General features: G+C 49.1%; 1 protein-coding gene across 3 annotated transcripts; it reads left to right on the plus strand.

The window, feature by feature from the left end:
* Window positions 1-74: 74 nt before the first annotated feature.
* AKAP1 (A-kinase anchoring protein 1) lies at window positions 75-26,995 on the plus strand. Of its 3 annotated transcripts, XM_056346583.1 has the most exons (13): window positions 83-203; window positions 1,150-1,274; window positions 11,123-11,165; window positions 11,842-13,511; window positions 17,369-17,502; window positions 18,885-19,011; window positions 19,586-19,716; window positions 20,729-20,906; window positions 21,962-22,112; window positions 22,761-22,828; window positions 24,293-24,366; window positions 25,159-25,224; window positions 25,366-26,995. In XM_056346583.1, the coding sequence occupies exons 4-13, from the start codon at window positions 11,864-11,866 to the stop codon at window positions 25,423-25,425; spliced, it is 2,637 nt and encodes an 878-aa protein (XP_056202558.1). In that variant the 5' UTR covers window positions 83-203; window positions 1,150-1,274; window positions 11,123-11,165; window positions 11,842-11,863; the 3' UTR covers window positions 25,426-26,995. The 3 variants fall into 3 exon arrangements, with proteins under 3 accessions (XP_056202543.1, XP_056202548.1, XP_056202558.1); XM_056346568.1 differs by lacking the exon at window positions 1,150-1,274 and having other exon boundaries at window positions 75-203; XM_056346573.1 differs by lacking the exons at window positions 1,150-1,274; window positions 11,123-11,165 and having other exon boundaries at window positions 75-203.

The raw sequence follows: 26,995 nt of genomic DNA on the forward strand, positions 1-26,995 counted from the left end.
CGGGGCGGGGCGGGCGGCGCTCTCTCGCGAGAGGGGCGGGGCAGACCGGGCGGGCGGGGCAGACCGGGCGGGCGGGGCGGGGCGGCGGCGGCCGCTGCATGTCCCGGCCCGGCGGCCCGGCCGGGCTGCACGTGGGCCTGGCGCGGGGGCGGCACCGGCTCCGGGCATCGGCGCGGGGCGAGCGGCGCCCTGCCGGATCACCCGTAAGTACCGGCGGCCGGCCGCCTCCTGGCCCCCGAGGCGGCGGCGGGGCCCGCTGCGCCGGGCTGTCAGCCGACCGGCTCCCCTCTGTGCGGCGCCGCCGCTCCCGGCCGGGCGGGGGGCGCGGGCGGCGCTGTCCCGTCTCGTCCTGTCTCCCCCGGGGTGCCGCCCGGCCGTGCCCGCAGCGGGGGCGGGCGCCGTGCCCAAGGTCGGCCCCCGGTGCCCGGCCCCGAGGTCACCCCGGTGGGGTGGGGGTGTCTGCGGCGGCGGGCGCGGGGCGGCGGGCCCGGGGCGCGGGGCGCCGGCGGCCGGTGTCCCGCAGCGCTCTGAGGTCGGCGGCGCCGTCCCGCTGCAGCCGTCCCGGCGGGGCAGGCAGCGGGGCGGCCGCGGACTGGGGGGCGGGTGGCGGCCTCCCCTGCCCTGCGGCCGGCCGGGCCGCGCTGGCTGGTTGCGGCCGTGGCCAGCAGGTCCGGCCGTTGGCGAGCTGCTCACGTGCTGCCGTGGCCGCGGTGGGCTTGTAAACCAGCGTGGAACGCGGGCAGGAGCAAAGAACTTAAATTATATTGCTGCTGAGGAAGGAATGCTTCAGTAGCCTCACTTTCTGGAAAAGTCCATGTTGTTTGACACCTTTTTTTTTTTGTTTTGTTTTTCCTTTTTTTTATTTCTTCTTCTTCTCCATCCTTGACGCCAGTAAGGTCTAAGTTACTCACGTTCCAGAACAGGGCAACTTGATCCATGTCTGCCAAAGTTCTTTATCGCAGTCTAGTAAGCTAGACCGTGAAGCAAGGAGCGCAGAATGAGTAGACTCTCAGTAAGGGCATCCCCTCTATGGAAGTTACCGGTCATAATAGGTAACAGCAACAAAAGCTGCATTTAGCTGCGGTCCATCTGTTACGGAGAAGTGAGGGGCTGCAGAACGGGAGTAATCCTGAATTTCTGTTTTTGCAGGGTTGTGTGCTGCCCGGGCAGGTTGCGGCTGCGCTAGCACCTGCTGAGCGCTTTCAGTGCCTCCTGGACTTTGTCTCTGGTGAAAGGAAAGGACTTGTGGCTGGGGCTGCTAGTAGCAGGAGAGGGTAACTTTCCTTTTCTTCTGTTTGCTTTGTGCCTGTGAATGATCGGGCACATGGCACACCGGAGTGCAGCACAGCTCACGAGGTGGTATGGCCCTTCCTTGGTAGCGCGAAGACTGGGGCTGTTGGTGCCACTGAACTTAGCTTGCGCCTCTGCTGGGGGTCACTGTGCCACCCACTGCGAGTCACTTAACTCCTCGTTCTTTAATGAGCTTCCTGTGTAAAAGGTGAAATGTTGTGCAGGCGTCTGCTGAGCTGCTGTACCTGTCATCTGGTAACATCAGCGTACCTATGATTCTGTAAAGGGATAGTACAGTTTCTCTACGTGTATCTGATGGCACAGTTTAGTTCTTGATTAATTGGTTTGCCTGCACATGCTACCTAGAGCACTGGAGGAAATGGCAGGTCTTTAGAAAGTTAAAAGGAGCAAGAAGCCTGTAGAACTTGAGCTGTGCTTGAAGCCTTCCAGAAGCCCACCTTCTTGCATCGCTTGCTATCCCAGTACCACTTGCTTGACAGTCTCTCAGCTTTTGTTTCAGTGTTTCATTATTTTGAAGCTTTTGAAGGACTTCCCAAAGCTGTCATGGGACGCCAGTGGTGGGGGATTCTGGCACATAAATCTCGCCAGGGTTGTAATGTTATCTTGTACAACAGGGCTACAGGCTTTTTGCTCTCAGGTGTGAAGCAAACGGTATTGTTAGGTTTGGAGAGACGGTGTGGGTGGTGTTGCTGGAACTCACTTGTGTTCTGGTAGCTGCCTTTCTCAGGTGTGCTCCCCTGAGTCACACTGAGTTTAGATACCCATCCTAGGAGATGAGTTCTTTCTTAAAGATCTCTGGAGATGCTTTGAGATACTAATTCTGAAAATCATCAACTGCCTAGAAAGCCTTGGCTTTAACCTAGACCATGATGTCTGAAATTAGACAGCAGGAATTCCCCTCACCACCCAGGGTGATCCACCACAGTACGTAGGTTCCCAGTTCCCACAGATTCTCTTGGGAGTTAATGGTGACAGGATTTTGAGGATTGCAGCCAAAGCTGTTCAGAAACAGAAGTGGTTGGTTTGCTATGTTGAGATTTTTGTGTTAGTTTTGAAAACATTGCAGGCTGACTTTGGGGGTGTTTGAGAGCAAGTATACTTTTGCAGTAGTGGTTATCTGCAGAGCATAATGCTTTAAAAGCAACATACCCCGCTTATGTATGATTCTCATCTTTCATGTGCACTTAACAGATGGGAAAAAATTACTTAAGGTATTTCTAGTGTTCAGGGAGACTGCTCTAACATCAGGGCTGATATATCCCAGGTGACCTTAGCAACATCTAGAAGTAATAAAAACCCATTAATTAAAACATTAATTATGGTTTAATTGTTTAATGTTTCAGATCTAATGACTAGCCTTTTTTAAAGTGCTGATTTCTATCTACAGTGCTTCTGTGAAACTCTTAATGCAAATGGCTGGTTAAACTTCATGAAGCGATGATTAACTTGAGGCTGAGATACTTGGAAGGAGCTATTTCATTCAGCAGGTGCTTATTTCCTGGAAATTAAGGCTGTTGAGTTTGCTTCTCCTGGGGATTGCTGAAGGTGATATGTTTGCATGTCACTTACTGCGTTTGCAAATGGTCTGTCTTCAGCTGTTTAACCGTGTTTTTTTTACTGTCCACTACATGGATTCAGTGTAACTTTGCTGCTCCTGCATTTTGTATCCTGGCTGGAAACTGACTCTGAATTTATGAGCCCTGTACGTTCCTATTAGCAGAGTTGAATACTTCATAAAAGATTGTGTAAAATCATTCTTCAGCAAACAAACCACTGCTGCTAGACCCGAAGAGGTCCTGATTGCCTTTGACCTCTGCTGCCACCTGGCAAATGAGGATGAGAAACTTGCCATGTGCTGTAACTGATTTTTGACTCCCTGTGTATAAATAGCAGCAGTTCCTGGCAAAAGCTCATGATCTGCATGTGCCTCCTGTATCGAGGGCATTAGCTTTGCATAGGGATAAATCTGTGAATTGGAAACTTGAAATCTCAGGAACAAGGTTTGGAGTGTGTATCCCCAAAAATCTTAGGGCTGTGACCCTGCAGTTTCCCCCTTCCTTAAAGAGGAGGAGCCTGTTGTTATGAGCTTGGACTTGTATTCAGTTTCTTGTTGAAATGCTGGGTTAGGAAGAATTCTTTTGGTGTTCAGGGGTGCAGGAAAGAAACTTGCACATCCCTTCCCAGAAGTATTTCAAGCTGAATGGAGTACAGTGTTCTCTTTGCTGCCTGGTAAAGAGGATGGACTCCAGTCTCTTGAGTTGGAGTACCGATTTTATATTCCCTGTGTTTCCTTCAACTTGATGTGATGGTAGGAAGGTCACTTAATCTGTGTCTCTGCTTTGCTTTTTTAAAAAAGGGCAGCCGAAGCTGAGGAAAGGAGGCAGCCTGCAATCTTTGGGGGAAGCCTTTCTGTGTGTGAGAACAGCCCCTGGTGTAACTTGGGCGAGGGCTTGTAGGCACTACTGTAATGCGGATCAAAGTGAAGCACGTCCCTCTCTGATTAGGTCTCAAGTAATGTTGTGTGGCTTCCTGTAGCAACCTTGTTAATGCACACAAGTGCTTGTTGGGTCTAAATGACTAGTGAAACCTTTTGCTGTTCCTTCCCAGCGCAGATGAATACAGGGTGCCTTATTCACAAATGTTTGATGTTCTTCCTCTCTGTGTGCTTCTGCAACTTACTCTCTAGCCAAGCCCTGGGCACAAGGCTTCCAGCTGAATGACCTGGTTTTTTGCTTTTCTGTTTCATTCCAGCTCTTGTTTTGAGAAGCTCTTTATCAAGGTCTTGTTGCTGTGCACAGTAAACATTCTATGAGCAGGTCTTGCTGCTGTTCTCCAGATACCTGTTTGGTCTCAGTACTGCCTGTGTTCTCATCTCTTACAGCAGTATCAGTGTGGTGTGATGTAAACTTCACCGTTTTGTCCCCTTCAAAATTCATGCTTGTGTTTTGTCTTGTGTACAAAGAATACTGAAAGCCTTTGGTTAGTTTAGTCTCTACTCCTGAGCATTGTGCACGCTGTATAGATGCCAGGCATTTGACTTAACTGGTTGCTTTTAAATTTTAATCTAGAAGCGGCACACACTATACTATGTTGTCCTTAGCAAGGGCTGCATTGGCTTCATTGGTGCAGAAGTAAACACAAAATACCAAGTGTTGATGCCCCCCCGTGCCCGCCCCCCCCCCCCCCCCCCCCCAAAAAAAAAAAAAAAATCTGGAAAATAATTTGGTTTATTCTCCAGCCTGGGTGGAAACGTGGAAAGAATTACAGGTGCTAAAATCTGGATCTGGATTTGGGGAAAATTTTGTTAATGTGTTGGTAGATTATAAAGATAATAAAAACTGCTTTGCTTGTACCACGGAGGACTGATTTTCTTTAGTCTTTTATGAAAAATGCTTTTACAAATGTTGAGTCTGGACTGGTACATATGTCAGAGGTAGCTGTTCAGAAAGAATCCCAACAACTGATGTCTTAGCCTCTTGGCTGTAAAAGTGGTATTCGTTCCTCAGTCGTGGGGAGGGTTAGTCTGAATCGGAAAGCTTTCTCTGCACTGTCAGGCTGGATGATAACAGAAAGGTCACGTGCCCTCTGGCTTCTCTGCTGAAGTCTTCTGGCTAGCTAGGAGAAGCAGAAACATTTGGTCTGGCTGTTTCTGGAGCAGACTCCGCAACTGGCAAAAAAAAAAAAATTAACTCCACCCAATTTTGAGGAATAGCCAAGCAAGGTAAAGGTGGTATGGGTGAAGGGGTGCAAAAGCAGTTTCTGAAGTTTGCTTCTCTATCTGAGAGACCTTTCTGGCAAAGCAGTGAAAAATTGATCTTGCCTTCCTCTGTAATAGAGGATTCACAGGGAGACGCTAGCTTGGTTGAGTAACCATAAATAATGAAACAATTGGAGCAAGAAAGTAATAAGATATAAATTGGAGTAAGGAGTGTGATAATCTGATAGGGGTAATGTTAATCACATAGTGTAACCTGTGGCTTGTTGCACAGTGGGAGTGATCAGCTCTGCACCTTGCGTTACTCCGTTAGGCAGTGCAGGGTGGCGAGGGTCGCTGGCGGTTGGTGTTTGCATCTGTGTGAGCTTTTCAGTGGTTTCCAAAACATATGTGAAAAAACTCCACAACCCTATAGTTTGTCTAGGCTGACAGTTTTATTGTAAATGTCTGCTGTTGGGCATGTAAACAGAAATTGTTCAGGGTCTTGCTTTGAAGTGATGCTGCTGGAGCTGTGCTGGGCTCCTGAGTGGGAGTAAGTACACAGCAGCAGTGACTGTAAGGCAAAATACTAATAAAGCCTGAGCCATCAGTGTAGTGGCTTCAGGTGCAAAGGAGGAGAGTAGCTGTTGTGGGAACATCAGTGAAGCTGATTATGCTGAAAGCAGTTTTTATCGTAGAGATAAACAACCCTCTCCAGGCGGGAGGAGCCGGTAGGGGAAGTGCAGCAGCTCCAGAGGCTTTGGACTGGAAACAATTGGTTTGTAAAAGCCAGAACCAGTGTGAAGTGCTGGATGCCCCAGTGCCATTTCCCAGTATGCAGGGCCCCATGCAGTCCTGCACCAAAAATAGTGCGGACCTCACATGCTGTATGCGCTTGCCCTGCACCAGCAGCCACTTCCACTTCCTTCTGGCATGCCAGGAATCCTGGCTAAATGTCACACCTTGTATCAAGGCACAGCCAGAGAGCTGCAGCTAGGACATGAGGCTTTTCCAGCTTGCTAAAGAATCCCCACAGTAGGTCAGGGTAGGATTAAAACACCAAGGGGAGAGTAGGGGTCAGTCAGCTCTCCAAATCTGTATCCTGGCTTGATTTATGGAAAACTCCTGGTAAAGATAGGGGAGATGAGGACAAGAACGAACGTGCACACTTGCCTACCTTTTAAAAAAAAAAAAAAAAAAAAAGCCCAGGACAGTCAATGTACTTATTCTACTTGTTTGCATTAGGGTCCCAGAGCAGTTTTAAGCCACCTTGTTTCTGTAGCCAGGACAAACAACCCTGCGGTATACACATCCTTCTAAGGTTAGAAATGTTTGCAGCACAAGGCTTGCAGAGAAGCCAAATAATTCATCCTCAGTATCAGAGAGGAGAGCTCAGCAAGCACTTGCTCCATGTTTTCAGGGCTTTCTACACACAAAAGGTCTGTTCTGAGGCAGGCTGCTTCAAGGCTCTACAAGAAGAGACACAAGGACAAGTCCCAAGTGACTGAGCCCCCAACTCTGCAGGGACATAGCCTGTGGTGCTGCCAGCCCCTGCCTCCTCCTCTTCCCTTCTGCCCCAGCACTTGAGAGATTATGCTTCCAGACTCTGCAAGCTGTGGAAATCAAGGCTGAAATTAAAGGCCGTCCTGAAGGATCACAAAGCAAACAAGCAGGCAGCTAAATGGGTAATGTAGCATCGCCAGCAAGGCTAGGGTGCCTCCCCGCAAACCCTATAGCTAGCGATACAGCACTCGGGGAAATAAATACTGTCTGGGTGAAAGAGAATTGGACGAGGCTGGCACAGTTAAAACTAAACCATGCGGGCTCTTAAAATTTTCCATGCTAAAAATAACCAGTAGCCCATGCTCTGCCTTACAGGAGGCATAAGAACAGGAGCTGACAAAAACTTAAGGGACTGGAGACCCTACCCTTAAGATAAATTACAGCCCAGAAACAGACGTGGACATACTTGACCCGACCTTGGCATAAGGCATATTTTGATCTGAAGCAAAACTGGGATGTGCAATGTCCAAACTGCAGCTTCTTTCTTTGTCATACAAAGATAAAGGAGGCAGATGGCCCGCGATGGAGGGGATGACCTGCCTCCTCCAGGTCCGGCTCTGGAGTGCTGTTCAGAGAGGTGTGCTATCCCCACGAGCTGTGGTGCCAGAATTGCAGAATGGCTTTGTGGTGTCAGAGCAACCTGCAATAACACGGGGCTGGAGCCCCTGGCATTACGCTCCTGGTCGCTGGGGGTGTGGGCCGCAAGGCTTTATGGCCTCTCCCACGTTCTCCTCGCAGGCCAGCCTGGTGTCCTGCCAGGGAGCATCACCCAGAAGAGACAGCTCAGAAAATAAGCCTGCAAACATTCCAAGACTGGTAGGAGCCAGGCAAGCTAGATTTAAGACTGGATCTTATTTTAAGTAGTAGCAAACAGGTCATTTTCTTATCCTTAAATAATTAATGGTAAGTGTTCTGCAGCAGTTCCTGCTTCAAACACCAGTACTGAAAGACAAGAACAGCAAGAGGTGCCCCTTGAGCGAGACCAGCTTTTCACAGCCTGGTTAACGTGGGCTACAGAGCTCAGGAAACGGGCTGCTCTGAGTGAAAGCTGCTAACGGGGACCCTCCACAACTTTAACATCTTTACGAACCAGCAGTCCTAGTTGCAGAGGGGTAAACGGACGGATGTAAAAGGCTGAAAAACCTGGCTTGTTGTAGAGCTAAACTAGAGCTCTAGAACAAGAAACGCCAAGGACTGTCGGGCCAGGCTGCCTCCAGTTTGGCAGCGTTTAAGGCCCATGTGATTTGACAAGTTGCCATTTTCTGTTCTGCTGCTGGCAGGAAAATCCCAGGCTTTCTCCTCCTCCTCCCCTGCCATGTGTTTAAGTGATCCCGTTGCTCCTGCCTTCCTGAACTGGCTATCAAATTGGCAATGGAGAGGGGGTTTTGTCACTCGTAATTGTGTTGGGAAACGGATGTGGGCTTTAGGAGCTCTCCTGTGGAGGAAATTAAAGAGAAGTATGTGCTGCCATCTTACAACTGTTTGGTTGAGCAGGTTAAAAATCAGCCATCATCTTAGGCATCGCATAAAAACTGTTGTGACTAGCCTGTCAGAATCGGGCCACTGAAGTTGTCTTACTGTGTGTGTGTAAGGAGATGTTGGTGTTAGCTGTCCCTTTAGCCAGCCCAGGGCTTTAGGATGTCTGCTGGCATCTTGTGCAGAGCCACTGCCTTTTTATTACTTTGTAGATGATGGTAGGATGTGGAATTTCCATTTTAACATGATCCCTGATAGTATAATGTGGCTCTTGCTAAAACTAGTCCAGTTGTAAAACTTGAAATTAAATGAGCTTTGCAAGGAGCAGTCAGCTGATCCACCAGTTCCCACTGATGTAAATATCACAGAAGAGTGATGATCTTTATTAAGTGATATTAACGTTTAAAAAGGCTTGGAACTCTTTTGTCTGCCAGGCTTTGGGACAGGCCTGTCCCTCGGTGGAGCATCCTGCTGCTGTCTTCCTGCGCCGTGCAACTGTGTGGTACTATTGTTTGTGCAGTTGGTGCAACTTAATAGGGAATCGGATAATAATAGGGCTGTCTGTTTAATCAGGAAAGCTTGCTGGGAATGGACTTATGTGAGCTACTTTAGTTTGAGTTTGTGGTGTGCCTGTGAGACAGCTTGTCGGGTGGTTCTGCATTAATTACAGTAACCGAAGCGGACAGCAGATGAGCACTCACAGTGGCTCCCAGTGTGCCTCTGTGCTGGAGAGCATAAACGTGAACCTTTTGTCTTAGGAATGTATGGGCTTCACCCTTTCAATTTACCAAGTTCCAGAAACCAAACATCCAAATTATTGCATAAGTTTGTTGGTTTTATGAGGGTTTTTTTGTTGAATTCCAAATCTCAGGTGTTGCTGTCAACTGAAGGTTCATCCTCAGCAGTGAGTCCTGCTAGCTGACTGCATAAAGCCAGCTGGAAGTAACTTGGCTTTAGAAGATACCAGCTGTGAATGTCCAGTGAACACAGCCTCAAGTTTCCCGTGTAGAACAACATAAATACTTCATTTGTGATATACTGGACCACTTAAATCATGTCTACAGCTGACCTTTGATTTGGGACTGAGCAAGAAATCTAGTCCCTCTTCTTTGCCGTTCATTTGTTTACTTGCCTCAGTCGTTAGGACTGTGTGGTTAAACAGTACAGAAGCAAGGCTGGCATCCAAGCTAGCTTGGATAAAGTTGTGTTTGCTCCTGTGGGATAGGAGGGTATGGCTGGAGGAGGTGAGAAATGTGGGGTGAATATTAACTTGTATGAGGCTTGGATGCTTGCTTTGAGCTTGAGGGAAGCCTGTTTTTGTCCCTCGGCTAGAATGTATTCAGCTTCTCATGACAATCAAGGCCCCAAAGGAAATTTGTATTTGGAAGCTGCTGTCAGAATTAACTTGCTCTGCTGATAAAAGTTGTTTTTTTCCTGGTTGAGATAGACTAAGCGTAGTTGACAGAATGACTTGATTATCTTCTCTTGACTAAGAAATACTATGCTTCTAAAGAGGAACTAGATAATACTCCTTGCAATGCGCGGTTCCCATTTCTAGGACTTTGTTATCTCTTGACAACAACCTTTATTTTTGTTGCTTATTGGCAAAAGCCTTGAGGCGTGTCAAGAAAAGTCTGTTGTGTGTAAGCATTGTCAGGCACGTGGCGTTCTGCTTTAATTCCTGCTCAATGAAAATTAAACTGGAAGTGCTTTTTAGCAAGGCAAAAGCTGCTTTTGGGCAGGTAACTGTTTGGCTTTGTGTTCCGGCTCTAGACTTCCCTTAAGAAGTAGGAAAGGTGTCAGCCCTGCTTTGTGTAACTCAGGTGAGGCTTGTAAACACCTGAGCAGCATGCCTGGGACGTGAGTCTCAGTGGTGTCCAGGCAGGGAAGGTTTCACACACTTTCTAGGCTAAGAGACAGCTTTCGACTCCAGAAAGTCAGAGGAGTAGCTGATTTAGATGTAGAACACACTTTGAAGCTGGGTTCTTGAGTAGCAGCGTTCTGTCCAGGCTGCTTTTGCTAGACAAATACCGCTACTCTAAGGATGTTGCAGCCGATTTCCCATCTTCACTGCTGTGAAATCTTTTAGAGACTTCTGGTTATTGGGGGGCACTTGCTTCATCAGGCTGTGTTTGCTCTTTCAGGAATTCCTAAGCTGTGTGTGTAAAAGTAAATGTAGTAGCTGCGTGATGCTGTTTAGCTCCCGGTTAACTACAGACTTAGGTGCTGTGCCCACACACCAGCCTCTTGCGGTGCTGGGGGCGAGAGCCTTTGCAGAGCACTTCACCTTCCCAGTTCCGTTCTAGAGACGTGTGTGTTGTCAGCCTATGCAGCTCTGGGGAAGCACAGGGCTGGGGAGACCTGCAGTGTGTCAAGTCCCGTCTTGGAACGCTGGTGGCACACTGTGTGGTGGCCCAGCCCAGTGCTGCAGAAGCTCGCGGTGCTGGGTGCTGCCCTGCGAAGGCAAGGCAGGAGGAGGAAGTGTCGGCGCAAAGCTGTGGTAAGGTGAAATTGGTGAGTGTAATGGTGAGGAACATCCAGCTCTCCTGAGTGTCCCGTTAAGGGGGAGGTTTTATCCCCCAACCTGTGATGGTCACCTAGTCTCTCAGTGTCCCAGGAAGGGCAGACCCTTGCACCTGACCAGCCTGTCAGAGCTTGCTACAGACACTTCTGAACAGCATGGTCTTGGAGGGCGATTCGCCTATCCTGCTTGGGGATTCCCGGTGACATAATCAAACCAAGTCTTCAAGTTTCCAGAAACTCGCACAAAACAGATCTCAGCTGAGGATTTTTATTATGCAGATTTGTGGCAGATGAAGGTTTGAGATTGCTGTTGATAATACGCTGACTGCAAGAACAAGTGTGAAATGGTATGCACACAAAATCTAATCACTAATGAAAGCCAGCTGGAGTTCAGTCATTAAGTGTGCATAGAATACAGTATAGTTTTTCCCCAGTAAGTCTCCCTGTGGGGGAGAAGACAAGCTCAGCCTGTTGACCGATCTCAAGAGTTCTGATGAAGTCTTCCCTAACTTCTGCACTTCCTAACTTAGTTTTGTATTACTCCTTTACTTCTAGGTGGAGCTTGGGTGACTCCAGTTGTACATGCATTTTGTTCCTGGTAGGTGTAAAAATTCTTTCACTTGACCTTTAAATGTGGAGTCAAATAAAAATATAAAGTACATGCTTAGTGTGAGGGGTGGTCGTGCCTTGGAGGGGGGTAGCTTTGCGATCAAGTTGTGCTTTGGTAGTATAATGAGCAAGGTTCATCGGAGGAAAGCCTTTCCACTGCAGTTGTTGGCTCAATAGCTGACATCTTCCCTTGTCTTCTGACAGCTACTATGTGGCTTGTCAGTATATGGTACCATCAAGTTCTGCTTCCTGCAGGGAGTGCACCAGGGCCTGGCCCACGGTGTCTTCACTCCACTCCGCCACCCCCGTCCAGTTCCTCTCAGCGTGTGCTAAGGCTGTAGTTTGTGTTGCCTGAGGAAACTACTGGGAGTAGATACTCTGCATACCCACTGCATTTCATCTTGGAAGTAGCAGCTGCAGTTTTACTGAACGTTGAATTTTAAAATTTCTTTCATATTTTAATAGATAGCCACTTTTCCACACCTGGTCTTAGGTAGAGATCTTAGTCTTTGGTCTGCTGGTGGAGCAGAGCTGTGAATTTAAAGAGCTGCTGGAAAAGAAACCTGTTCGTGCTAGTAGAAATACCTCAAGGCGTTTATGAAACTTCAGCCTTCCTGTTACCTTCCCTGTGACTATTTTAACGTGGTTTCTGTTTCTCCTTGTAGATACAATTACTGAGACTGCAAAATGGGTTTACGCTTCCACCGTGTCGTCTTGTTCGCCATACCTGGAACACTGGCACTTTTTGGCTGCTGGTGGCTCTATTTCCGTAGAAAAAAGGATGCAAGCTATCACAACAAACAAGTCATAGCCGTTGGAGAAGAGGAACAGGAAGAAGTGCCAGAGAATGATTCCTCATCCGAAACAGCAGCATGTGTTCCTCGAACACTGCTCCTCTCATCAGAAGAGGAATGCCCAGAGAATGACACCTCAGCCTCCATGCTGTCAGCAGCGTTGATGACGCCCTCTCTTCTGTGTCAAATTCATGAGAGGCTAGATCTCTCACAGGACCTTCCAGACCTGTCAGTAACGACAATTCAGCCCAGCACCCTTGAGGACGACAGTGACAAGCTAGAAACAATAGGATCTCAAGATGAAAGTAGTGTCCCTGCTTGTGTTTCTCTCCCTCTGATCTCAGAGAGCACAGAGTGTCACGGCAGTGCTGTGGTGAGCCTTGTAGAGGATTCAGGCTCTAGCACAAAGCAAGATCAGCAGCTGTCAGCATCAGTGACGGTGGCACAAGTGTCTCTGGGAATCACGGAGGAGATCAGAATTGCAGAGCAGACAGGTGATTCTTTGTTTAAGCCCCCGAAGGAAAGCCAGGTGCCAGAAATTGTGCTCTCGGATATTGGCTCTGTGCCAGCCCTTTGCTTAGGGTTGGGAAAGGAAGCAGATACCCCACAAGCCTTTCTCATTGATGAAGTTGTATCAAGTCACAAGGATCCTGCAGTGAGCACGTTACAGGATAGTTTGGAGTCTACCTGTTTGGAGCAGCCCAGGGAAGAAGAGATGTGCAAGTCAATTGCCAGTACTGTACCTGTGTGCCAGGAGGAGAGCACACACCCTAAAGGAGATGCATTGGAAAGAGAGAAGATTGGAGGAGCAAGCCTGGACAAGGAAGAAGTTGAGGAAATCGAGCAAGTAGCAGTACAGATAGTTTTCAAGGTCATTTCGATAGCCACTGAGGAAGTGCTGTCTGGTGCCATGAGTGATGCGCCTGCTCAGATCTGCCAGGTTGCAGCCAGCCAAGTGAAGATGCCACTGGAGACAAACGTTGTTTCCCCTAGCTGGATGCTTGTGGAGAAAGCTACAGTAGCTGATAAGAACATTGCTGCAAAGTGTGATGCTGCAGTAGTGGCATCCCCTTGGACAGAGGAACAGGATTGGAGTGTGATGGATTCCAGCTGTTCAACACACGGCTGTTTGTCCAGCCCTGTTCAGGGAGACACAAAAGACTGTCAGATGAAGAACCGTGTGTGCGGTGACTCCCAGGGAGCTGATCGGACTTCTTTGGAAAACTGTGGAGGGCCACTGGTAGAGTTGCCTGCTGTGATGGAGGACCCTGGGTACAGCACACACACATCTGAAGGTGGTCAGAGTGCAAAGGACCTGTTGCAGAACGCAATGCTGTCTGTTGCATCAGGCCAGCATTCGGACTCACAGAGCATACCTGCAACCCAAGATAAGTCTGCTGAGCAGAGCTTGGTACCAGCTGACAAACCTGCTGCTGAAGACAGCAAAGTGCCACACAGTAATGGGATACTGAAAGAGGATAGTCCAGACTTGCATAATGAGTGTAGCAGTGCACTGGGGGTGGCTCGAGATCACACAGAAGGTAAGAGGCTCAAAAATCCTCCTGCAAAAACATAGCAAACAAGCATTTTATGTGCTGCAACCCTTCTCCTCCAGAACATCTTCAGATAAATCCTCTTTGTGTTTAACTTCCCCAGTGGGTGACTGTTTAGCGCTCGTGCCGGTAGGCACTCTGTAGTGGGGGATCGTGCTGGGGGACTGTGGGGAACTTACTGTGCACCAGCAAAACCGAGAAGCAAGGGCAGAGAGAGGGGGAGGGTGCCCCAGCCCACCCCAGAGCGGGCAGCATTGAGGCCTGGCTGAGCGGCAGCTCTGGCTCGGTGTGTGCGGAGCAAGAGTGAAGGCAGTTAAACCCAGACACGTACAAACGCAGCCCCAGGGAGCACAGGCGAGCGGCCAGGGCACGGCAGGGTGCGCAGGGCAGGTGCTGTCCCCGTGACTGCTGTGAGATGTGAGCTCCAGCAGCGGCCATTGCTCCCCAGGAGAAGCCCGTCTGTGGTGGGACGAGCCAGTGCCAGAAGGCATGTGGTGACCCAGATGGAGCTCCCACATAACCACGCAGCTGCCAGGTCACTGCAGGGAGCGCCTGAGCCCATCGCCACTGCCGGAGGGCAGCAGGGTAACACCTGTGTGAGCACGGCTGGGTGGAGGATCTGCTCAGCCTGGTGGCAGAGCTGGAAGCAGATGTAGGAAGGTGAAGAAGTATCAGGGATTGCGAGAGGAAGATAGGCTGGTGGAGCTGTGCTCTACCGTCGCTGAGGCCAATGCACTGCATGGCCACGTGACAAGAAGTGGAGGCTCCCCTGTCTCCTTTGATCCTTGGAGAAGTAAGGAAGGGGGTCAGCAGAGCTACTGCCTTGGACTTTCAGAGGGCCAGCTTTGGGCTGTGTAAGAGCCTGGATGCCAAGAGTCCTGGGGGAGATAGTTCTGAAGGGCCAAGGAGCCCGGGAAGGCTGAGTGTCCTTCAAAGAAGGAAGTCTTAATGGTGCAGGAGTAGGTGGTCCCCATGTGCCGAACGGTGAGCCGGAGGGAGACTGGCCTGGCTGAACAGAGCTTTGGCTGGAGCTGGGACCCGGAGGGAAAAGGAGAATTTACCACTGGTGGAAGAAGGAGCAGGCAGCTCCTGAGGACTGTAAGGCTGTTGCAGAGTTATGTGGGGTGGAGGTTAGGCTGGGGGTTAGCCGGTGTGACACCCATCTGCAAGCAGGGCAGGGAGGCGGATGTGGGGAGCTACAGGCCTGTGGGGGTGACCTGGGTGCCAGGGCAGGTTATGGAGCAGGTCCTCAGGAGTGCCATCACGTGGCACGTGCAGGACAGCCAGGGGATCGGGCCCAGCCAGCATGGGTTTGTGAAAGGCAGGTGCTGTGTGACAAGCCTGATGATCTCCTACAAGATGACCTGCCTGGTGGCTGAGGGAGAGGCTGTGGGTGTTGCCTGCCTGGACCCTTGGTGAAGCCTTTGACACCGTGTCCCACAGCTCCTGGAGAAGCTGGCTGCTGCGGCCGGGCCGGGGGTGCCCTGTGCTGGGTGGCAGGCTGGGCGGCTGGGCCCAGAGCGCGGTGGGGCTGGAGTCACGTCCCGCTGTCGCCGGGCACACGGGGCTTCCCTGGGCTCTGTGCTGGGGCCGGCCCTGGGTAATGTCTGTATCGGTGATCTGGGCGAGGGGATCAAGCGCACCCTCAGTAAGGCTGCAGGCAGCGCCAGGTTGTGGTGGGAGTGTTGGCCTGCCAGGGGCAGGAGGCTCTGCAGGGGCTCTGGGCAGGCTGGGCCGAGGGGCCAAGGCCAGCTGCATGAGGTTCAACACGGCTCCGTGCCGGGCCCTGCCCGTGGGGCACACCAGCCCCAGGCAGTGCTGTGGGCTGGGGGCAGAGCGGCTGGGGAGCTGCCCTGCAGGAAAGGACCTGGGGGTGCTGGTCATGGCCAGCTGAACGTGAGCCAACAGAGTGCCCAGGTGGCCAACAGCATCCTGGCTTGTGTGCGAAACAGTGTGGCCAGCAGGACCAGGGCAGCAACCGTCCCCCTGTGCTCGCCACTGGTGGAGCCAGACCTGGAACCCTGGGTCAGTTTTGGGCCCCTCACTTCACGAAGGACGTGGAGGGGCTGGTGCGTGTGCCTCAGCACAAAGCTCATGGTCTAAAGCTAAGCATGTGCTCGAGCAGCCCAGTGCAACGGGCCCTGCTGGGTGTAGGCCAGGCTGTTGAGCACCTTGGGTTTTTGAGACCTGCTAGTTTGTGCTTCAGTTCAGGCAGCCTCTGGGTTCTTAGCAGTGTTTATGGGCTGCTGCTGGAAGGAAGCCATAAGGCAGGTTTCTGAGGTGCTCCTGGGTGAACCAGGGAAGTGCTCTGATGAACTGTGATAACATCAGTTGGTTGCAGACCAATTACCTTGAAGCCTTTTTGCTTGGAAGAACAGATGCATGCCAAGAAATCCCAACAGGGAGCAATGTTCATGGAGTTCCCCCATCTGTGCCTGTGTTGCTTTTGCCTTCTAGATCCTGGATGATGTGTGCCTGGCAGAATACAAAACTGTCTGAGTGAATGTTAACCTGTGTGACCTTAGGGATGGATGTTAAAATCCTTTTTAGGACCCTGTGGTGCCAACAGCCCCTAATGACAGGATGTCTTTTGTAATTGCTACAAAGTAGTTGGAATGCTGCTTGTTGCAAGACATGGGGATTGAGTTTGCCAACAATTAAGCATTAAACCCACAAAACACTTTTGCTAGTCAGGGTAACCATAGGAAGAAAATGGTTTTGCCTTGTTGTGAATGCTGGTGTGTGACAAGGCCGTGTTGTGGAGCCTGGTGATGATGAGGGCTGAAAGCGCTGCACTGACACAGCTGAAGGGCAGGGAGAAGGGATATAGTAGGTCAAGCTGATAATGCGGCTGTGCTGGGTAAGAGGTCATACAGCTGACCTTCACACCCGGGCTGTGAGACTTCACTCCTCATCCTTGTTTAGGAAGGCTTTGGCAAGCTGCTGCACTGTTTGCTTTCGACTTTCTAGGCATCTGTGCTGTGCTGTGTTAAGATGCGGCAAATGTGAAACAGCTGTTGAGTGTATTTTTTCTCTTTGGTCTTGCACGGGATGGTCTGAATACTTACAAGCAAGTGAGTATCTTCGTGCTTCTGCTTGTTAGTCTGGAGGAAGGATCAATCTTGTGTTACGTGGGCTGTATCTGGGATCTGAGCATGAGGAAGCTGTTTGAGTTTGTCCCCTTCCCAAGCAGAAATGTTCCTGATATCGTCTGATGGTTTGGGAAGAAAACATAGCTCAGCTGTGCCACCTTGCTTCTTCAAGCATATGACAAATTTGGGCAAGAGGCAATCCCCTACCACAGCTAGCAGTGGGCACATCTGGCACCCGTGTCACTGTTCAGCCCCTCTTGGGGCAGGAATGTAATGTTAGTGCAAAGAGCAGATGAACAAGTTGCACGTCCCTCCCTGCGTTCTGAGCTCCCTGCGAAGAGCCCTGTATAAGCCATGGGGAAAAGGCAATGTACCTTGCTGCAGCAGCTCAGTGTTGAAGTTACCATAGCTCTCATTCAGCTGGTAACTTTGACGTACGGTGTCTTGTCTGTGCTGCTGTGTGAGGTGTCACCATGTTTGAAGGACTCTGCTGAACTCTAGCCTCCTTCTGTTGCATTCCCAGAGGCATGTGGGTTTTTCTCCAAGAATAAAAGGAAACTTTCAGCAGGGTGCGTGTGATGGGACTTTACCCTTTCTGAAATACTGGAGAACCTGATAGGAACATCCCAACTGTGAATGCATGGGAAGATCTCAATGCAGCCTCTCTGTGAAATGATGTATTTTCACAGCCTTGTGTCTGGTAGCTGGATTGTGTGGGTTGTCTGAATGCTGACACATGCACATGTCTTGCAGGTTCGAATGTAGATTACATGGATTTTGTGGACGGTGGCTGTGCCGTGAGGAAGACGGTGGCTCATCAGAACTCTAAGCTGGGAAGAGAGTCCAGCAAGTCTGACTTCGTTGTCTGGGAAATAGAGGTCCCAAAGGTAACCAGCTGCTGGCCTGCTCGTGCATCCTGCCCTGCCCTACAGAGCCGTCTTTTGGTTCTTCCAGTCTGGTCCTGGCCCAGTGCCATCCCGCAGAGATCAGCAACAAATCAACAAGGATTTAAGCATTTAGCTCCTATTAGGACTCCCCAGGAGCAAAGAGCTAGTACACAACTGTAAATAAAAGGCATGTGAGGGCTATGCCCAGGGGAGCATTGGTTGTTTGGACTCATTATTCCCCATTATCTTCCACCCCAATCTGTTAGTCTGGTGCTTTGTGTACCCTCAAAGCCTTCTGAATGCTTTCAGTTATTAAGAGCAGGTGGTGAATTTTTTTTCTTTCCACTCTGTAGGCAGGTTACGTTTCAACTGCCTGTCCAAACCCTTCCTCACAAGCTGAATGTTTGTCTGAGCTATTCTGTGGAGCTGCTGTGTCTCTGTCTTTATAGTGAGCTTTCTTTTGGCTTTGGAGAAAGATTGTGTTTATTAGGACTACGTTCATACCTTCTTCCCTGCTTTGTCTGTGCACAGTAAGCTGTGGCTGTCCTACACAGCAGTGCTGTTGTGGTGTTGCTTCTCAGCAGAGGTGAATGCTGACAGCCAGTAACGTGAGACAGCAGCTCCCAGCAGGGCAGGTATGCTGTCTTGGGTGCTTGGGTGCTGTGACCGCGCTGGAGACACGTACAAAGGCTAAGGAAGCAGTTCTACAGCAGAAAATGTGTTTCAGTGGTTAGTGGAGACAGGCTGTGACTCAGGCCCCACGCTTCTGCTGTGGCATCTGCCTCTGGCAGTAAGTGGTGGTAGGCACCAGTGGATGCGTAGAAGTGACGGGGCTTGCACAGACACCTCTGCGTCACCCTGCACAGCTGTCCAGGGACACTGTAGTGTAATGGGCGTGATAGCCTGGTTTACTGTCCGGTGAATTTGTCTATTCTCTTTCAAATTTAATTAGCTTGTTTGAAAAGTGCTAAAACATAGTATTTCATATTTCAATGAAAAATGCATGTAGCATGTTTGGGTTTGGTTTGGTTGGTTTGTTGTTTTTGTTTTTTTTTAAATAAAGTGGTGGGAGATTGAGAGAGGATGTGGCTTGACCGTGGGAAGGTGGTAGCCTTTACCAGGCTTGGGTTTGTCCCATTGTGTCTTTATGGTGTTCTAGAAGATATGAAGATGGAGCTGTCCAAATGAGCTGTGCTTCCTGATCTGTATCTACTGTGACTTATCACAGACCAGCTGAACGCTGCACCGGTCCAGCATTGCCTTATATTTATCCTGGCCCTGTGCTACAGGAACTGGGAATGTGGGTGAAATAAGCCACAAAAACCAGTATTTGATTTACATTTCCCTTCCTGACTGTTTCTTTCTTGTCCCCTTTAACAAAGGAGTTAGTTGGCCGCTTGATTGGCAAACAAGGAAGATTTATGAACTACTTGAGGCAATCATCTGGTGCCAAAATCTATGTCTCAACACTACCTTATTTCCATGACTCCCAAGTCTGCCACATTGAAGGTAAGTGGAATGTCTGTTCACGGCCTAGTATGTAGTTTGAAGGCCTTAATGAGATGGGTAAACAAATGTAGCAGCTTTGCGAGTCCAATGCTTTACAAAATCTTTCTGCTCAGTGCTGTTACAGTAGAGGTATATGCCAAGTCGCCTGCACCTTGGCACATGAAAGCTCTTTTCTGCTGGAGGTGAGAATGCATTTGAACATCTCCAGCTGCTGTGGCTTAACCAGCACCTTCTGCAGGATCCCTTCAGGCCTGAGGGAGCTGCTATGGGATGTGCATCATGAGATGCACTCTTGACTGTGAGGGGTGTTAGATTAGTTGTGGCTGAAAAACATCTGCCAGTGAATTGGGTTCATACTGGAGGCCAAAGCTGTTGAAACTAAGGCCTGGCAGGCAGAGTTCCTCATGTTGGTCTGATACCAGGTTACACAGTCAATCTTATTAAAACTGAAGCTGTTGGTGTAGTGCTTTTGTAGAAGGAGCTACAGTCTTCTAGTAGCTATATTGCTTCACGGGGTGGGGGTGTCCTCAGCATATCCATGCTGCAGGCTTTCTGCGGGATTTTTGTGTTCCAGGCTCCTGGCCTCAAGTAGACAAAGTCCTGAGCCTGATTGGCAAGAAGTTCAAGGACCTGTGTCTCACCAACGTCTACGGTCTGTCTCCACCAACACCACTGACACTTCATTCCCTCCTTCTGACTGCCTGGGTAAGTCCCAGCTTGCTGGCTGGACTGATGTCATGTGGAAGGCTGTTGTCAGTCGCTGCCGTTGTAGTATGTGATACCCGTGTGGCTGGTGCACAGATGCCCTCAAAAACAGTTTGATTTCTTGTGGCACTCTGTTGTCCTGCTTGTGTAACTACTACAGATCAGATTTATCTACCTATTCTTCCACTGCTGTTTCCATTGTGCCTGAGCTGGGAAGTGTACAATCATTTAGGTTGGCAAAGACCTTTCAGATCACAGAGTCCAATCGTTAACCCAGGACTGCCATGTCCCTAAGCACCATGTCTACGTGTCTTTTTAACCCTCCTGGGATGGTGACTGCACCACATCCCTGGGCAGCCTGTTCCAGTGATTGCCCAGCCTTTCAGCAACAAAATTTTTCTGGGCATCTAGATATAAAGTTATTGTGCACATGACTGTCTCCATGGATGTGAAGACAGGCTTTGTTCTGGAGAAGTGAATTTATGCTGGGGAATTCAAAGCATTTGAGATGTATTCTGGGCACAGTAGTGCTCGGAAGGTGCCCAGCACTATGGCCCTCTAGCAGCCAGGGCAAATGACTTTGAAAATGGGGCCTTCGTGACAAATATTGGACAGCCCTTGCAAAGATCACCTTGGTACTTCAAACCCCTGTGGGCAGGGAATCCTTGTGAGTTGCACTGTGGTGATAGTGCAGCACGGCTTGATGTGCATCACCTCTGACTAACCACTGATCTCTTGGGTAAAGAAGTCTTACAGCTGCCTGTGCCGACAGCCTTGTGTGCAGGATGGGCCCCACCCCAACCCTGATTTCCTTTAGAACAGCATGGACTAACAGCAAGTAGCTTTCTGCTCCTGATCCAAAGCGACCTTTGGAAGTGAAATACGAGAGTGCCAGGGCTTTTCCACCCGTGGCTGTAAGCCTCAGGAGTCGCTGGTGGGACATGGAGTCGCTGTGAGTGAAGCTTGTGTTGCAATGAACACTAAAAAGAATTTCTTTTCCTCCCCCTGGCAGCTGTTCCTCCCGGATGGAGTCACTGTAGAGGTGGTCGTGGCGAACCAAGTCAATGCAGGGCACATGTTTCTCCAGCAGCACACACACCCTACTTTCCATGTCCTGCGTAGCCTTGACCAGCAGATGTGTGCCTGCTATTCTCAACCTGAAATTCCAACCCTGCCAACTCCAGTGGAAGGCAAGTAACGTGGTTGCTCCCAAACTGTTCAGTGGAGTGTAGTGGGTTTGCACAGCAAAGTTTCGGTAGTGGTGATATCCACCTGCAGCCCGTGGAGGACCCCACACCAGAGCAGGTGGATGCCTGAAGGAGGCTGTGACCCGTGGGAAGCCCGTGCTGAAGCGGGTTTGCTGGCAGAACTTGTGACCCCGCGGGGCACCTGCTCTGGAGCAGCCTGTTCCTGAAGGACTGCGCCCTGTGGGAGGGACCCACACTGGAGCAGTTCGTGAAGAGCTGCAGCCTGTGGGCAGGAGTCAGGTCGCAGAAGTTCATGGAGATCTGTCTCCCGTGGGAGGGACCCCATGTTGGAGCAGGGAAAGAGTGTGAGGAGGAAGGAGCAGCAGAATGGTGCGACAAATTGTCTGTAAGCCCCATTCCCCATCCTGTGCTGCTCCGAGGGAGGAAGTAGAGAAATTGGGAGTGAAGTTGAGGCTGGGAAGAAGGGAAGGCTGGGCAGTGTGTGATAGGTCACTTCTCATTTCATCTGTTTTTTGAGCTGCTGCCAGAGTACAGATGTTGCTCTACTCTTCCTTACCCTACTCATCCCTGGAGTACCTTTCCGGCCACTCAGGTGACGTGCAGAATGAGAGCAAGCCTGTCTCAGGTTATTCCTAGTCAGCTTGGTATTTGGCGTGTTTTTGCTGCCAAAAGTGTGGAACTGCTCCCAAATCTTCATAGTGGCGCTGCCTGCACGTGGCGTAAAGTGGAGGGTGCATCACATGGAAAGGGGGTTTTGATGCTTACTTTCCTTTCTGGGGACAGACCTCACTGTTAGTGACCAGAGGCTGGAAGGGAATGGGATACCGGCGTGGAACAGCGTGGTAGGAGCAGCAGGCTTGAGAGTAACACCCACCTCTCCTGTGTCCCAGCTGCAGGCCTTGTCTGATGGGGGGGTGGTGAAAGGGGATGGAAAAGATCTCAGTAGAGACCTGTGCAGTGCTACTAATGCCTGAAGCACCGGCTTCTGGAAATCCGCTTCCCTGAGCCTTTCTTCTCTGTACTCTTGTGCTTTGCAGTTGGTATTATCTGTGCAGCGCCAGGCCTGAATGGGGCATGGTTACGGGCTCAAGTTATTAGCTACTTCGAAGAGACTAGTGAAGTGGAGCTCAGATATGTGGACTACGGAGGATATGACAAAGTGAAGGTCGATACACTCAGGCAAATCAGGTCTGTAGCTCGTCTTCACAGCCTGAGGCTATACCTGGCATACCTGGCTTGAATCTTCATCAGAGGCATCTGTATTGTTTGAATTGCTTCTAGGTTTTACCACAGCTGAAGTGGGAAATAGTAGAAAGGCTCGTCTCAGCAGCAGATGTGGGTCCCTTGGGAGCACAGCAAACCCTTGCAAGGCTTTTTGAAGGGGAGGGGAGAGGAAATGGCAACTTCTGGCACTTCAGTGTGGAAGTTGAGCAAAAGGATGCCTTCAGGAAGCCCCAAAGTGCAGTTAATTGATGAGCTAGGAAGAAGATTCAAATTCTCTCTGCCCCAGCCCTAAGGCCTGGGAGAGCTGTGTTGGATGAGGGTTTTCATACACAAGCCCATGAATTACTCGATTGTGCCCCAGAGGTGGGAGAAAAGCAGTACAGCCTCTATTATGAAGGTAGTTTTTGCTTGGAGCCCAGTCCAACTTGGCATGTTAATCGGACAATTTATTGCTGCTACTTAGATTGCTGGGAGAAGAGTCTGATCTCTTTTTCTGTCATCAATTTTAAATGGAATTCCTGTTTGAGCAATTGATTAATCAATGTCACCTTAAAGAACACAGGAGTAACTTAAAGCCATGTTCTTATTCTGATTGACTCCCTTTTCTTTAAGGTCTGACTTCTTATCACTACCTTTCCAAGGAGCAGAAGTTTTACTAGACAACGTGGTGCCACTTCCAGGTAATGGTGCTCTCTAGATGTAGCGCTGGCACTCCTGCAGGTTTAAATGAATGCCAACTGTGTACGAGCAACGATTCTGTCTAAACTGCTCCCTCCTATTTCAAGTGCAGTCTTTGATGTGACTAGAGCAAGGACTGGAAACATTGTATTTTACTCTTCTAAGTGCACTAGCATGTCATAACCTGTCCAGGGGAAAGATGATAAACGTCCAGGTGTTCCCTGCATGGAGGAGAGGATGAATTGCTCTTCCAGACAGCAAGCTGGCAGGACTGGCAGGATATAGGTGAAGTAGCTCTAACTGTTCTGCCTTCTGTCATAGAATAGCTGTAAATGCAAACTTAGTTTTTAGTCTGTGAGACAAATACCTGATGCTTTCCTACTAAAATGACTGATGTGTATAGTTCTGTACAGGTTTAAAGTACTCCCCTCCAAGCACTGGAAGAATATCAGTCACTACCTAGAAAAGAAAAGCTGGGGGGCGGGGGCGGGGAAGGCAAAACAGAAAAAAACATTTCTAACGGTGTTAAGAGATGCATGCTGTATCATGCCTTCTGGGCATGGAAGGGGTGGCCGTAGGAGCTAGGGCTCAGGCCAGGCTTCAGCACTGGGGTCAGTGGCTGGCAGGACTCCAGGAGGCACAGGCTCTGCCAGGAACTGTTGATGGATGGCAAGGTTTAAGCTGCTTCTGGCAGAAGTCAGTGTTTTTTGTGTTTCCTGAGGTCATCGACCTCCTTCAGGATCTGGGGGCTTGTAAAGAGCTCACTCGCTGCCTGGAGATGGTCTCAGGGTGAGGAGTACAAAGGAGAAACTATTTTGCAGCAATTTAGTAGGAAATAAGCAACTTTCCTCCAAAATGAATGTCACTCTGCTTATGTCTGGTCTAGAGTACAGACTGAGTGTTGCCTGGGACACAAAGGTTTCCGCTGCATTGCAGGTGTGGAGTTAGCAACAGTACCTACGCAAGCAGTGCCGGCTGAGGGGTTTGAGCAGCCAGTGCTCGCAGAGTGTGCTTTTGGCACCGTTCAGGTGTCAGCCAGCCTGTGGTACAAATGCTCCTGAGTTCCCGTTCAGAGTATTGCACTCTGTGCAGGGTCAGTAAAGTCCTGAGGCCCCTGAGCTCTAGTTTATTAAGCATCAAAGTACTAAGGGCAGCTCAAAGGTACTGCAGAAGTATCTTTTCTTCTTTAAAGCCCCCTAATTCATCAGCCACTTCTGTTCACGTTTACTTAGCTAGTGGCTTTAGAAAGCGCTTCATCCTCTCCCTTCAGCAGCACAGCAGGCACGGTACTTGTGTGATCTGCAGCTTAACAGACCGGTCTCAGCAAATGCCTATAGCGGCAGCAGGTGAGGGTTCTCTGGCCTGACTTATGTAGGAGGTCGGACAAGATTAGCCTAGTAGTCCCTGCTGGCCTTTACAGCCTGTGAATGTCTCATTTGTTTTCTCCTGTTGTTGCCTTTCCAAAGACGAGGACCACTTCTCATCCGAAGCTGACGCCACTGTCAGTGAGATGACCAGAGGTGCAGTCCTAGTGGCACAGGTACGTGAGAGCTGTCTGGAAAAGTCTTGTTGCTGTTGTGACTGCTGCTGTTCTCTCTGCCCCCTAGCACGCTGCGTGTGGGAAATGAAGAACAAAGCCAGAGCCTGTAAGCCTGGCCTCTGGGCAAGGTTCTCGCTGAGAAATCTTGGTGCTGAGCGTTTTGTTGAGTAGCGACAGCGCGGCTGCGGTGGGGTCAGTGTTCCCCCTCGCCACTGACGCGGGCAGGAAGGGTGGGCACCTGTGAGGGGGTTCCCAGAGCACAATGTGGCCTGTTGTCCAGCGGATCAAGTATCCACCTGGGTCCGTGCTGCTTTGCCGGTCTCAGCTGTCTGTGCGACGCTGCCGTCGGGATGTGGCTGCTGGCTGGCCGGAGGGAGCAGCGAGGCTCCTGGCAGTGTCCCAGAGGCTTCTGCCTGCAGAGCCTGATCCCCGTGAAGAGGCGTGTACTTCTTCTGCAGTGCTTCCAGCGGTGGCTGTAGCTATCATGGGAGTTAATCGGGATGAGTGGGAAGCTGATAGTGTTTGTGACGCTGGATCTTACAGCTCCCTTGGGTTTAATGCAGTGTTCAAATGCATCGCGAACTCCTAGCAAGTACATGAATTTGGGTGACGAGAGCAAACTTGTCAGCAGGGTGCCTCAGCCGCCTGGTGGCTGTAGCCACATTTCCTCTGGCCTACACACCAGCTGAAGTATTGAGTATCTGATATGTGCTGAACGATGCTAGCCTTGCAGCCTCCATGGCTCAGACCACAACTGCTGCACGCTCATTTATTTTGTTTTCTGTGTTTCAGGTCACAAATTACGACAGTGCCACAGGTCTGCCACTGATACAGCTGTGGAACTTGATGGGAGATGAGGTGTGTGCGTTGACATACCTTTTTTTCCAACACTGTTAAGTTTTATGGTTATGCAGACTTTTTATTGTTGATTAGGGACTTGCTGATGTTTCTTGCAAGTGGTGTGTTCACTTTTCTACTTTTTCCTCCACCTCCCTTTAGGTGGTGTCAGTGAACAGAACTCTGGTGGAGAGAGGATTTGCTCAGTGGCTTGACTACTAGCAGTGTCCTAGATGCCTCAACAACCCTCTGCAGAAAAAAACAAAGAAGACACCTTATTTTGAAATGTTACAATTTGGTTTGGCAAATTCTTATAAGAAGACTTCTTTACACCTAAATACCCAGTTTTATGGTCCATTGATACTAATTTTGCTCAACTTCTACTGTTTCACTAGAAACACATACCTCATGTTGGTGAAAGGTGGGGTGTTAAAAGCCATAATGACAGATACTGTAGCTTTAAAGCAAAAAATCCTCCCTGTCTGCTACTCAAAGTTGAATGGAAGAAAACTTAAAACCCAGGGGCTTGCTTGAAGCTAACAAAGGCCCCTGAAACATTAACTGTTGTTGTATTTTTGTTCAAGATGCGTAATACACCATGAACTTAGTATCTGCTTTTCCTAGAAGTTACATCGGTTGTCCTTTTTTAACAGGCTCTGCCTATGAAATTAATGAATGTTATTAAGGAATTTAATGTTCAGTTATGGATTTTTCTATATTGTGCCACTAACCTGCACAAATAACATTCATCTTGTGTCTTCTGTATGCCAGGAGGTAGATGAATTGCATTTGTTGCACTTAATGTGGCACGTGTCTCACTGCAGTCGTGGTTTTTAGGCTTGATATGCTTAAGGAAGAAAGCTTCTCTGTGCAGATGCTTGAAGTGCAGGATATGTTACCACTACAATTTTTGTTCTGAAATGTCATGTATTTAAAGAAAAGAACCGATTGCCAAGCCCAATTGTAGTTTATATTTTTCTAGCCTTGCAAGTCTGTAAATATATATAAAAAAATTGTAATATTTTGTACAAGAAAAACACTGGAAACAAAGGGAACTTTACAGAATCTTTTTCACACCAAAATGTGCTATGTAGGTAGAACTGGTTTGGAGTGCATTAGGGTAGCCGACATTTGGAGCAACTAAATGTTGGGAGTGTTTCAGCTCTGCTGTATACAGGATTAGTATTTCCTAGATTGCTGTCTGGTTTGAACTGTGATCGCTGCATTCTTTGCTATGTTGCTGTACAGATCTGTTTTTTAAAAAAAAAAGTAACAACTTGGCATTAATATTGCAGTGCTGTTCTCTCAAATTTTTTTGATCCTTTTTAGATTTCTCTTACATATTTAAAAAGTTGCTCAAGTAATTTAAGCAGGCTTAATACTCTTGAACAGATGCCCTCTAATGTATATAATTTTAGATATGTATTGAACTGGGATTTATTGCTGGCAGGGAAGATAGTTGTCAGGAAAATGTTGATGTAGTCAGCCCTGAGAAGTTTTTTCACATGGATTCAAGGATGTCCTTACATCCTATGAGCTAACATGTCAGTGCATCAAATGTTGGACAGCTGCCTACAGAATCTTTTGGTCCAATCCCTTCTAATATGGTATGGTTATGTCCTTTTTTTTTTCCCCCAGTTCTTTCCTATTTGGCACTTAAAATGTATTGTTCATGTTTGCAGTAACATCCAATGAAAACTAAATTTGGTAACTCATTTAAATCTATAAAACATATATATCCTCTTGGAATGTTTCTTTCCATTTAAATTAAAGCTAAAATTTTAAGCCGTAA

The sequence above is a fragment of the Falco biarmicus genome, chromosome 1 (genome assembly GCF_023638135.1).
Source record: "Falco biarmicus isolate bFalBia1 chromosome 1, bFalBia1.pri, whole genome shotgun sequence".
Lineage (NCBI taxonomy): Eukaryota > Metazoa > Chordata > Aves > Falconiformes > Falconidae > Falco > Falco biarmicus.

Excerpts from the sequence above, each read along its gene's own strand:
- AKAP1 (XM_056346568.1), top strand. The coding sequence starts at position 11,864 with ATGGGTTTACGCTTCCACCGTGTCGTCTTGTTCGCCATACCTGGAACA. Across the intron at positions 22,113-22,760 it reads GATACACTCAGGCAAATCAG|GTCTGACTTCTTATCACTAC; the intron begins GTCTGTAGCTCG and ends CTTTTCTTTAAG. Across the intron at positions 24,367-25,158 it reads GTGCAGTCCTAGTGGCACAG|GTCACAAATTACGACAGTGC; the intron begins GTACGTGAGAGC and ends TCTGTGTTTCAG.